A 12,103-nucleotide genomic window follows, 5' to 3' on the forward strand; every position below is an offset into this window, starting at 1 on the left:
AGAGAGGAGAAGAGGAGAGGCTCTGCGAGAAAGAGAGAGAGAGAGAGAGAGAGAGAGAGGAAGAGAAGACTGTTCTTTTTCTCTATTGATTCCAGTCCTGACTCCCACTGGCTGCTTCTCAATAAAGGACCCAGAGAGGAAGTGGGCTAATCCCACCAAATTGGAAGGAGGGAATCGATTAAGATGACTGTCGAGGACTCCGTCCATCTCTCCTCCCTTCCTTTCCATCTTTACCTCTTGCTAATTCTATTTTGCGCCGGCTCCCTTTGTCCTCCCCTTCACCTCACCTCTCAGTGAAACCTCATTAGTGAGCACAGTTGAACCCCACTCAGCAACCTCCCCAATCCCCATCCTCCTCCACCCACCACACTTTCCAAATGCACCCCCAGCTCCTGCCCTCCCCCCGCTTCACCTATAGAAATCCATAGCCTGCAACCGTACAGCGAATCACGGCTGCAGATCTGAGGGCCGAGGCAGTGGCCAGTCATCTCGCCTGCGACTCCTCTGCCCTCGGTGGGAGGCGACGGGAGTGTGATGCCGAGCCGAGAAGCAGCTAATTGGCTGGTGAGGAGCTGAGAAAGAGTGCGGGCGCCGTTTCGTTTCTGCGCCGTACGAAAGAGGATTAGGGCCACAAGAAGTGAGAAAAATATTACTGGAAGGAGATTTTTATTGAAGTTTTCAATTCCAGTTTTAAGTTGCATTTCGTAAAAAAAGTCAACATAAAAAAGACGAAATTCCGTGAATAAATTTGAAATTCCATGAATATAGTCAGTTTTTTTAGTCAGAAATTTTGTGAATAAAGTAGAAAATTAATGAATAAAGTTGACGCAAATAAAGTGGACAATGGCGAGTAGACTGGATGGAAAGTGGATTAATCCAGTTAACCACAGTTAAAAGTAAACTGCCGAAAACAGGTGTATCCCACAAGGTTCACCCACAGTAATCAGGAAACTGGCGAAAACGGAAGTACTCCACTAGACTTGCGCAACTTAATACCCTTTTTTAACCTCATTGGCCAAAAATGTCTCTGTCGAAACAGAGAAAAGTGGAAGCAGAGTGCAGAGTGTTCCAAGAACACGACCAAAGTAAAACAAAGAAAACTATCTGAATTAGTTGTTATTTTCAGGTGATTATTCTACCACGATTTTACTTCTCTGGCCCGCTTGGGAATAGATTTTCCTCTATGTGGCCCGTGAACTAAAATGAGTTTGACACCCCTGGCCTACAGCCTCGGTGCGACGTTCCGCTGATGAGGAAGAGGCACAGAAACTCGCTCCTCCCGCTAAGCCTCTCTAAGCTGAGGTAAAAACTAGAAGGTTAGCGCGCCCCTTCTCCCCCGTCCTGCAGTCCTTTTAATCGGCTTGAGGAGCCTCGTACTTCCTGCCGTGTAAACAAAGGCCGCAAAGGACTCGAGACGGGCTGAACGAGGAGGAAAGACACAGAAAACCGCCCTTTTGTCGTAAAAGGCTTATCCAAAATTGCTCCTGCAAAAATTAGGGAGGAAATTCACCTTCCAGATGCCCGCCTTGCTGCTGCTCTTTAATCCCAAAACTGGTCAGGACTGGTTTTTCCGCAAGCTCCGTTACGGTTTTTCAGGCCTGGCTGCTCTCTGTCCTTTTGCACCATTTTGTGAGTGGACAGAGGGTGGTGCTCGGGAGAGCAAACAGAGCAGCTGTCATGCTTTACAGGCGGCCGGGACTCGCCAGGGCCAGACACTGTAAATGTTTACAGACCCCTCAGGGTCACCCGGGGCCAGCGAGGCACGTTAAACACTGTCTGCTCGGCCCTGTTGCCACGACTGCACAATCAGCGCGGCTAAACAGCCCCCCTCACAATGAGTAGCCAAACAAGCTGGCAATCCCAGGTCTAAGTGCAGTGCAGAATGGAGCTGTTTAGAATTCCACCAAGTAACGAGGGAACGCAGCCCGTGACAGCGACAGACAGAGACCGGAAAGGAACGGGAATGAATGTCCCCTCACTCAGTCGCAGTCAGGGCAGAACCGTCGTTTGTGAGACTGAGGGGCCGTTTATACGGAGACAGATTTTTTTTGAAACCGCACATTTTCGAAACCGCACCAAAAATTCCCGTTTGCATGGATACGCTGGAAAAGACTGAAAACGATGTAGTACCTATGCCCGGCCTGGTGTGGCGCTGCAAGTTTACTCCCTGAAGGCGGAAGAAGAAAAACAACACCTGAAGCGGAGTTGTTCACTCTTGTTAATGGGAAGACTGGTCACTGGTCATTAGCAGCAGTAAGTTTGTTGCCTGACGTGGTTGTTGTTGTTATGAGTGGTTGTCTGCACCTCACGGCCGCTCATGTTGCAGGGCGAGGGCGTTTACAGCTGTGACATCAGCATTTCCAAAAAGAGATCGGTTTCGGCGTTTACACGAATCCGGGCAAGGCGACATTTTCAAAAAAAAGATTTCGAAAAAGTGCGATTTTGGTCTAAATGCAAGGCCGAACTCCACAAACATTTGCGCGTTTTCAGAGAAACCTATATTCGTGTAAACGGCCCCTGAACGTGAGCGACGAGCGCTTCTCGCTCTTGCAGCATCTCGCAGCGTCCGTTCCGTTCTTTGACTTACATTTCCGTCCGAGGGCTTGCAGGGGCTCCAGGGTCTTGCTGGCACACACCGGGTGCTGGGCTGGAGGGTTCTGCCTCCTCTGCAGACAGGCCAGCATGGCGAGGTGGGCACGGTACTACAGCCGGGGGAGTTCTACGGCCAACCTGGAAGACAAGGAGGAGACGGAGAGATGAGCGGAGCGGCTTGGAGGGCTGTAATTGGGAAGGCCACGCCTACAGCTGGCCTGCCTCTCAGCTCTGCGTGCTGAATGATAAACACACACCTGCGACCGGAGGGTGTGTGTGTGGACATGGGCTCAGAGCACAGCCTGGTCCGGTCACTCCTCAACTCCTGCGAATTTCTGCACACGCGAATGCAGCCGTATCTCCGTCAAGCGGCAAAAAAATCAAACACGCACACGGGGAAAAGCCGGGAAAAAAACAACAACTTACAGCCGTACATTCCTCCCAGGCCGGAGCGAACGCGGTGATTGATGGCGTTATCTATGGACGGCAGGAAAAAAAAAAAGAAAAAGAAAATGGTAATGCTGAGAAAACAGCAGTGGGTCGGCTACAACTTAAAATGTAAGAGCTCTGGGGGGACTGTCAGGAGAGGCCCCGGGGACTCGGGGCTGTCTGGGTGTGTGTGTGTGTGTGTGTGTGTGTGTGTGTGTGTGTGTAGTTGTGTGTTAAGTCCTATGGCTGCATGCACGCGTGCGAGGACGGATGCGATGAGTTGGGAGGGGAGACTGCCAACCGTACATCAGGGCTCGTGACGGCGCTAATCAATCTCCCTCTGGGCCATAAATCTCCGGCTCTGCACTCCCCAGTTTCCCCCCCAACAGCCACCTTCACTCACTGGAAGCCAGCCGGCGGCGGCAGCGGCTCTCCTCCTCGCCCCACCCCCAAAATCCCTCGTCACAGGCCCCCCGGTGGGAACGCGAGACACAGCCATGTTTATATATGCATGCACGTATGCATCAAACAGAGAGACAGAAAGATGTAGGGCCGCCTCACTTAGGAGCTCGGCGATCGAGAGGCATGAAGGGCATCATTCATCAGTCGCATGCCGGTGTCACACGGCACAATGGTGACTGATTACAAAGTTTTCCAGCCGGATTATGCGCCACACGAGAGCTCCGTCTAGGCCCCAGACAGTGTTTTTTTTTTTTTGTTTTGTTTTGTTTTAGTTTTGTTACGCGATGAGGATCAGGATTCGCTCGCTCACTCTGTGCGTCACCGTATTCTCCAGTTTCCAGGAAAATGCCAATTCGGACTCTGGACACGGCAGGAGCCGCCGTGGCACTAATCTCTTCTTGAGTTCGAGAAGAAAGACAAAAAAAACCCCCCCAAAAACCTGCATCTACACCAAACACTATCGTTTCCATCTGGGCCAGTCGCTCCCATATTAAAACAAAGAGCAGAGGCAAATATTTCATCCGTGCTGTCAGCGCCGGCGTCTCCCGCCACGATGCTTGGCAGATTATTGAAAAATGATTTCTCATGAGCCTGTCACAGGCTTGTCCCCAGTTATTTATTTTCCCGGTGAATCACTAAATGAACATTTAGCCACCTGCCATCAGTCCATTACTGAGCCGTATAGATTATAATTTTAATATGAAAGAAAGCAATTATAATGATTACTTGATGAATTCAACGGCAGCCCTGTAAATCGCCGTCTCCCCCGCGCTCGCTCTCTGATGGAACGCAAGCTAAATATATCTTCATATTGAGCGGGGGGAAAAAAAAAGTCAAAACGTGAAACCAGATGAAGGATGTCAGGAGTTTCCACCGGGTGGGGGAGGGGAGGTCACAGAACTTAAAAACAAAAAACAAAAAACAAAAAAAACAGGTTTTAATCACATCGAGATCATATGATATGCAGTGTTTCATGAAATTCTGCTAATTTATTTTGCTTACTTTGCGACACAGTTGCACTGTTTTATATATTAGTCATGCAGAGATTCTGTAAACACGGCTTAGAGCAGCGTATCCATATTTACACCTTTGTCCAATATTTGTCTCATTAAAAAAAGAAAACCTTGTTTCAAGTAGGGATTGAGAAGTGGAGGAACCCGACAGACAGACCGACAGGTGAGACAGTCAGACAGACAGACCGACACAACACCTTCATTAAGGCTGAATAAGTTTGCTGCTTGGAATTCTTGAGGATGGGAAACAGGTGCTCTCAAAAAAACAACATGCAGAACCCCTGCAGGAACTCACAAAAAGCTTCCCTGAATAAAACATTTCTCCACCAGTCTTTAAACCTGACCTCAGACTCTGCAGTGTGTGCAACGCGCTCTCCACTGTCAAAACGCGCATTTTCTCCATAAAGCTGCCGGCAGCGGGACCAACGCGGCCTTTTCTTTGCGCTCGCCGATACGTCGAGTTTTCGCCATGAATGCCGGCAAATTAAATCTTTATACTCGAAAATTCTTCCTCTCCGCATTGTGCTTTCCGTCTCTTTCACGCTCGCACGCAAACACACGCGCACACATTCGCGCACGCACACACACACTCGGTGCAGATGGAAGAGAGAGGGGCCACTCTATTTCTCGCCAGGTGCTTGAGGAAAAAAAGAGAAAGAAGGGGGAGGAGGGGAAAAAAAGGTCGCTTGCAGTGCCATTTCCTCTCACACAGAGGCAGGCCTGGCCCAAACACACTGGCACTTTGAGCTCATTACTGGCTATTCACATAATCCTTTCTCTGTGTCCTCTCTGTGAGGATACTAATTTCACAACGGGCCCGTCCTCACAGCCCATTTGTGAAAAGATAGTGGTTGAAAGGGAGGGAAGGGACACCAGGCATAGACTGGGACTAAAAGCTAGTCTTAACGCAGGGATACCTCCACCGCTTTTTTTTTTTTTTTTTTTTTTTGCCTCTCTGAAATGAAAGACAATCGTGTAACTACCCTCCATTTTTCTCCATTTGCTGCTCCCCAAATGTATTCGGAGGCATTATACTAGGCTGAAAGAGACCAGCTTTTTCCCCTCTTTTTTTTTCAATTCAATTTCGAGAACCAATTTTCGCCTATTATTGCCTTTAAGAGCCAAGCAGAAGGAGCAAGTCCTTGGCTTGTTTGTCATGCCCCCCCCCGCACCACTAATCTCCTCCTATTAGGTTATTGTACTACTTAGCAGATGTCTATCAGTGGCAGAAAATTATCTCTAAATTAAAAGCCTTTAACCCATCTTGCAGCTGGCCCAGGAACAGCCCGGCCGTGCCCAGGTCAAGCCAGGCGAAGGTGGTGGGCAGGGAAAAGAGGGGGGGGGGGGCGCACACGTGCCACGCCCTGCCATGCACGCAGCGCTCCAGAAACCACCTGCACTTCACTCACTCATCAAATCCACTCACACGTCTCCTATTACACCATTGCGAGGATATCTCCAAAGCCAGGATGTCTATCGGCCCATCCATCCACCCACCACCACACCCCCCACCTCCCCCACCCCCCCAACCCACTTCTGCTAACGCTGCTGCAGGGTTGGCGATGGGGGCGGAAGATCAGTCCCGCGAGATGAGGGGAATAAGCCGGAATCAAGAGGCGTTGGGCTTGGCAGAGGGCTATTTCTAAGTTAAAAGGTTCTTAAACGGCAGAGGAGATCAGAGGAGATGGCTCCCTGCACCCAAAGCTGTCTGCCCAGATAAGCATCCTGCCAGGAGCAGGCTGGAACGGCTGGTCATGGGTGAATAAACGGAGCGCGTGTGCGCATTTCCAGCTACACATATTCCAGGTGAAAGGGAAGAGCGAGGCGGCCGACGCTGTGGCTTAGCGCAGGATACTTACGGGGTGGGCTGACGTCTGACGGATAATGGTTGACGGGTTGTTTTTTTTTCCCTTTAACTGATGACCCAGCCAATGTTCAGCGCTGCGAACGGAGAGCAGAGCGCCCACTGTTTTGCAAAGAACGAGCGAAAGCAGGGGTGGGGATTTGTCTTTGGCACGCAGTTAATGCTCCTTTCATGCGCAATTTCCCATCGAGTAATTGCCGCGCTCGGCCGTAATTTCATAAAACTCCGTCAAAGACGGAGGAAATTACAGGCAGGACGATGCGGCGCGGACAACGCAGCCAGAGTGGTTTTCCACCAGCGCTGGAGTGTCGGCAAAGTTAATGTACTGCTTCCGTTTTCCACATAACGGCGTGTCGAGGAGTTCACTGATGGACTGCGTGAGTAACACGGTCTGAGGTCGGTGAGACATTAAGGAAGCCGGCGTTCGCCTCTTGTCACAAATGATTATCACCTTTTCCAGCCCATTACTTTGGTTTATTTTTCCACCAATGCCGTTTAAATATGAATCAACTCTGCTGCGGTGGCAACACTGGGGTAAACGTCAGTATTAAGGGGTCGTCCACCCGCCTCGAAATCTTTATTTTTCGCGAATGATTCACTTCTTAAAAAAAAAAAACCTCTTTATGTCTCCAGCATATTTGCTGTTACTTCCTGTTCCATTTACAGAATCCTGAAATGAAAAACAAACCCTCAGGTTTAGCTTGCTGCTGGCATGACGCTTCGTTGGACCATCTGCACGGTGGTCTCAGAGGGAGAGGGCCAAAAGAAAGATCACTGGGCTGTTGCGATCATGTGAAACTCTACTAGCCGAAGCCCTTCCAGTAAAGGAGGTAAAGTGGAAGAATATCATCCGTTCTCACAGAGAACCAATGGTGGGGCTTTCCACGGGGGTCGCCCCCGCCCGTCTCGGTTAAAGGTTGCCCCCCCCCCCCCCCCCCGGCGGAGCCCCTCCCGGCCGTGTTCAGGAGCCTGGCAGACAGCCGGCACAATGAGCGGAGGTGGGGCCTGAGCCTAATTGAATGGTGACCCTGCCGCCTCACTGTGGGACGCCCCATGCCGTGCTTTTAACAAGCGGCTGCGTCTCCCCTCTTAATAAGCCCAAACAAGTTAATCCAATCGACACACTCAAACCCCTTTTCTTTTTCTTTAACAAGGCACTGCCTCTACCCCCTTAATCCCCGGGCACCCCCCCCACCTCCTCCGTCACCATACCGTCACATGAATGGAGGGGAGTGAAAAGGCTCCATTAGGAAGGGCAGTAAACCCCTTCAGCCCCGCGTTTCTTACACACACCAAATCATTTGCACTCGCGCTGTAGATCCGGGAAAAAAACAACAAAAAAAACCATAAAGTAAAACCCCCACACTACGGGCACGCTAACGCTAACTTGCGCCCCGACGTGAAGCAACAACTGCAACAAAAAAAAAAAACAGACACACAACCCAAAAACTGAGGCGTTTGGACGTGGCACACGATAAGAGGGTTATTGCTCGCTGACCCTGATCCGTAAACACAACGGCATGGAAAAAAAAAAAAAATCCAACACACAAACAAAAATTCTGCGGGGACGTTTGCCGACAGGCACGCACTCTGGGACATAAAAAGGGGCATTGTTAACAAAGCCTCCCAGCTCCACAAACAAGAGCCACTGATTTCCTAACAATACAAGCCCCTGGATGCACTCACCCACCAGCTCTGCACAACCTCACAGCAGCGCAATAAATAACCCCGCACAACAAAAGGCCATTGTGTGTAGGAGCCCACCGTTTAGGCATTATATGCAATGACTTACAGTTTTAGGATAACGTATTGGCAGTTTATAAATATATACGTACACGGACGTGTACGCGCTGCCTGCAGCGTGAGAGCGTTCGACCTCCTGGTCGTATTTCTTTTTATCCGGAGGTTCGCCCGCGCGATGAAGGGCATCTTGGCAAAAAAGCGCTCCGCTGAGCTGCTAGCTCTCCATATTCCAGTCAGCTTCAATAGCTTCGCCCATGGGATGAAGGGTGAGGAATGTCTGGCAACCCAATAGCAGCGAGTCGTCTGTCATCTCTAATCAAAACACGCCTGCCTAGACTAATGTCAACCCTGTAATAGCAATGAAGACTAATTGACTTCACAGCCAACTGATGCATCTTTGTGCCGGGGCTGGCTTTCATTAATGCTAAATAACAGGCTCAGGAGGCAGCGGGCCATTATGGCAGTGCGGCGTTCAAAATGCGGGAAATGCAGAATGGATATGACGAGAATAAAGACGAAGGGGCGCTTTCAGAAATCGCGTAAGGTTATTCAAGCTGCTGATTGTTTTAACGGCCGTGTATTTATGTGGGCTGGGAGACAGTCACAAGTGCGGTCCATGCTCCTCTCCGAAGCACCTCAGACACAATCTGTCTTTGCTCTCCTTAAAGGTCTGGCAATAAAAGAAACATTTCCACATCAATAAAATAAGTCCTTGGCAACAGCGTCTAGTGAGACCGCTGGTGAAAGCAACAAATCCTCCACTTCGATCCGCAAAGAAAGACACAACAACCGGGGACTGCAATTGTCTCATGTACATGCGCGGCCGCCGGCAGCCTTCGCCAAAGGATCAGTTATATAAGTGCACGTAGGGCTGTTTCTCACCTACGCTATAGGTGAGGAGAGTTGCGGGAAAGCAGAGCGAGATAATCCCTGCTTGGCTTTACTTTGACTTCAGCCGATCACGTGAAGTCGCAGAGAACCGGCGACGTGAGCGCGCAGGGGGATGCTAATTTAACATGGTGGATCATTAAGTGCATCTGCTTTTCTCCATCCATAGCCAGTTTTAATGGCACACGACCGCCTCTCAGATGGGGATTTTTTTTTTTTTTAAAACTAAGAACAAAGAAACACAAATAAATAGAGAGGCAAATAAAGAGAGGAACGCTGCAGAGAGGAGACAGCAACAGAAGACTATATTCATGAGAGGCGAGGGAGCGCCTGATTACTAAAGTTTAATTAAATCCAATTTTGTAGTCATTAAGCTAGAAGCTCCACGTCGCAGTACAACAGTTAAAATGGTGAAAAGTCGAGTCAATTTGCAGAATGAGGCAAAACACACAGTCAAAAAAAAAAAAAGAAACAATTGAACCGAAATTGGACAAAAGCTGCACACTGTGCTTTTCAGCTGTCTCACCCCGTAGACGGGTTCAAGGCTGGATGATGTAACCTAAGACGGCACGCAGAAAATTTTTGGCGGTGTCTAAAATTGGGGACGGTTGCACAGTCACGCAGTCTGAATACCGGTGCGGCTAACCAACAGGACAAAAATGATGACGAGGTTTGTTTGAATTTCCGGGGAGCTGGTAATACATTTCTTTGACTGGACGACGGCGCAGCGAACCTGCAAACTCTGGAGATGTTCCAGGCTTGTGTGAACCGGCAGACGTAGCAGCGAGAACGTTGCAGCCCTGGATTAGCGTTAGCCCGCGACTCTGTTCTCTCAACTAGACATGCCCGCGTCGCATTGTTGTTATAAACAAGGTGTTTCACACTGCCAACTAGTGGCCTGGCATGCAAATGACAGCCTTGTCAGCAGGAAAAACCCGCTCCTTGTTTTCCAAAAAGGGGGCCTCTAATTCCAACCTGCTCCACGTTGTTTGGAAATATCACGTTTTAAAGAACAGCCTACTTGTGTGTGGAACGAGCAGTCAAAATATTCCCGAACACGCACCGCCGCGCTTGCAGAGTCCTTATTTCAAAAAAAAAAAAAAAAAAAAAGCGCTGAGCAGAGTGCAACCAAGGCGGCGGAACAACAAGCCTGAGCCTCGGCGCCGCTACCGGTGCCGGCGAGGGAGTCTGAGCAATGAGAGCGTGGCTCGAGATTGTCAGATAAACCACAAGGGAAACACATCCTCCTCCGCTCTTATTGCCTCACTGTTGCCCGCGCTCTTCTATAAAGGCGCCGGCTGCTGTCTAGTGCCTCTTTCGAACAGGAACACTGTCAGCGGCGTGACATCGCAGAGCGGATGCGGAAGGCAGCCATGGAGTCGGCGCTAAGCTGTTGATCACAGGTGCAGAAGAAGAAGAAGCAGAAAACGAGGAGGAAGAAGGAGGAGGAGGAGGATCTGACTAATTGAAAAAGCATCAAAAAAAGTGAAAATTCCCCGTTTTGCTCTGGTTGCGCACCTCACTAAAGCCGCCGGTTTACGGCAAATGTCGAAGAACGAGGGGGGGGGGGGGGGGACTAAATTTAAGACACGCTTTCTTGGATTTTCCGAGCTGAGATTTCCATTTCCCACAGTAAGCCTTATTAGCAGCCATTTGTCGAGCGCCGCCGTTGATATTGGGAGAATTTCTTATCCCGATGTGACACAATCCTTTATTGTTCCAGACAGGTCCATTCACAGCTTAACACAACAACAATAACAACAAGGCTCCTTTCTCTCCCCCCCCTGCCCCCCCACCTCCCCGCCTTCCCCCTTTCCTAACCGTCCTACTGTGGCTCACTTGAATATTCAAACAGCGTTCATTGTCTTTTTGTGTTTTGTTCATTGTTTGTTGTGCTGTCATTCCTCAGCTTGGCTCCTGAACTTCAAAGAAAAGGCTTATGTCAATTTATGATGAAACGGTGCGAGCGAGCAGAGGGGGGGGAGAGAAACAGCGCAGGAGAGAAGCGTGTGTGTGTGTGTGTGTGTGTGTGTGTGTGATGCCACAGTGTACGCTTATTAATGACTGTTCAATAAATCAATGGGATATAATTAAATTCAAACACTGTGATTTCTTGTGCAGGCCGCCGAGGAGGTGCGGCGCTGCTCTGCAGGGCCCGAGGTGAACCCGATCCCCCCCAGGTCCTAGAGGACGACTCGGCCGCCCCTGACTGGAGGGGCTGTCAGAGACCCGATAGTCAGCCATGCATAACATTAGCGTGTTGTGAAGCCCGCCAGGCAATCAAACGGCGCTCCGCCGAAACGCCGACATTGATCCCATTTGATGTACGTGAAGTGTGACAAAAGCCATTTTTTTGCTCGGCCGGATTGCCGCCGTCGACGGACGAGAGGATGAGACGACTTTCTTCCGCAGCTAAGCCACTCGGGAGAGGGAGGAGGCGGTCGTCGTCCTCCTCCCACGATATTCTCTCCTCATCACGGCAGCCTCTCGACTGCCCTGCTCCGCCATCCAGCTGTAGCCGCGCCGACCGCGACAGCAGGAAGGGCCACGATTGGCCAGACCAGGAGGTGAGACTGAGGGAGGTCGGGAACCACGGATGAAGAATCCAGCATCGACCCGAGAAGTCGAAGAGAGCGGAGAAACCTGAAAAACGCTGCTTGAGGAAAGGGAAGCGTTGCCACCTGGAGCAGATTTTTTTTTTTTCCAGGTGACAAAAAAAACCTGAAGGTCGTTGGAGGTGCGAGCGGCTAAAGGATCGATTCTTTGTTTTTTTTCGAAAAGGTGGCGCCGGCGCTCGATGATGGGGGGGGGCGACCAACGTGAAGAAGTGGGGCCGGTCGTAATGATTCAAAATGGGACACAAAAAGCTGTGACAAAAGCCCGGCCGATAACAGGCCCCCTGTTATCTGCGGGGTCGGTCGGAGGATGGAGATGCGAGGTCACCGCGGAGATAACGGCATAAATGCATACTGATGATCTCACCACCACCGCCCCCCCACTTCCCACACACACCATGGGGCAGTTTCGCTGGCCGGCGTAGATTAGTAGCGAGCAAAGATGGGAGATTTCCGATGGGGCGCACGATTCCCCTCGGTGCACTTTGAGCTGCCGC

The 12,103-nt window shown here is 50.3% G+C and overlaps 1 protein-coding gene across 3 annotated transcripts in view; it reads right to left on the reverse strand.

Moving 5' to 3' along the window:
* The window catches only part of fam222aa (family with sequence similarity 222 member Aa), a 53,862-nt gene that overhangs the window by 22,378 nt on the left and 19,381 nt on the right, over nucleotides 1-12,103 (reverse strand). For 2 of the 3 annotated variants that reach the window (XM_076019536.1, XM_076019538.1), the window contains one exon: nucleotides 2,588-2,730. In XM_076019536.1, the coding sequence (XP_075875651.1) occupies nucleotides 2,588-2,684 (97 nt within the window). In that variant the 5' untranslated portion in view covers nucleotides 2,685-2,730. Of the gene's footprint in view, nucleotides 1-2,587; nucleotides 2,731-3,018; nucleotides 3,070-12,103 lie in introns of all 3 variants that reach the window. The other variant, XM_076019537.1, reaches the window with a different exon arrangement.

Source organism: Nelusetta ayraudi, unplaced genomic scaffold, assembly GCF_046127955.1.
Source record: "Nelusetta ayraudi isolate G7.1 ecotype Tasmania unplaced genomic scaffold, CSIRO-AGI_Nayr_v1 ptg000010l, whole genome shotgun sequence".
Lineage (NCBI taxonomy): Eukaryota > Metazoa > Chordata > Actinopteri > Tetraodontiformes > Monacanthidae > Nelusetta > Nelusetta ayraudi.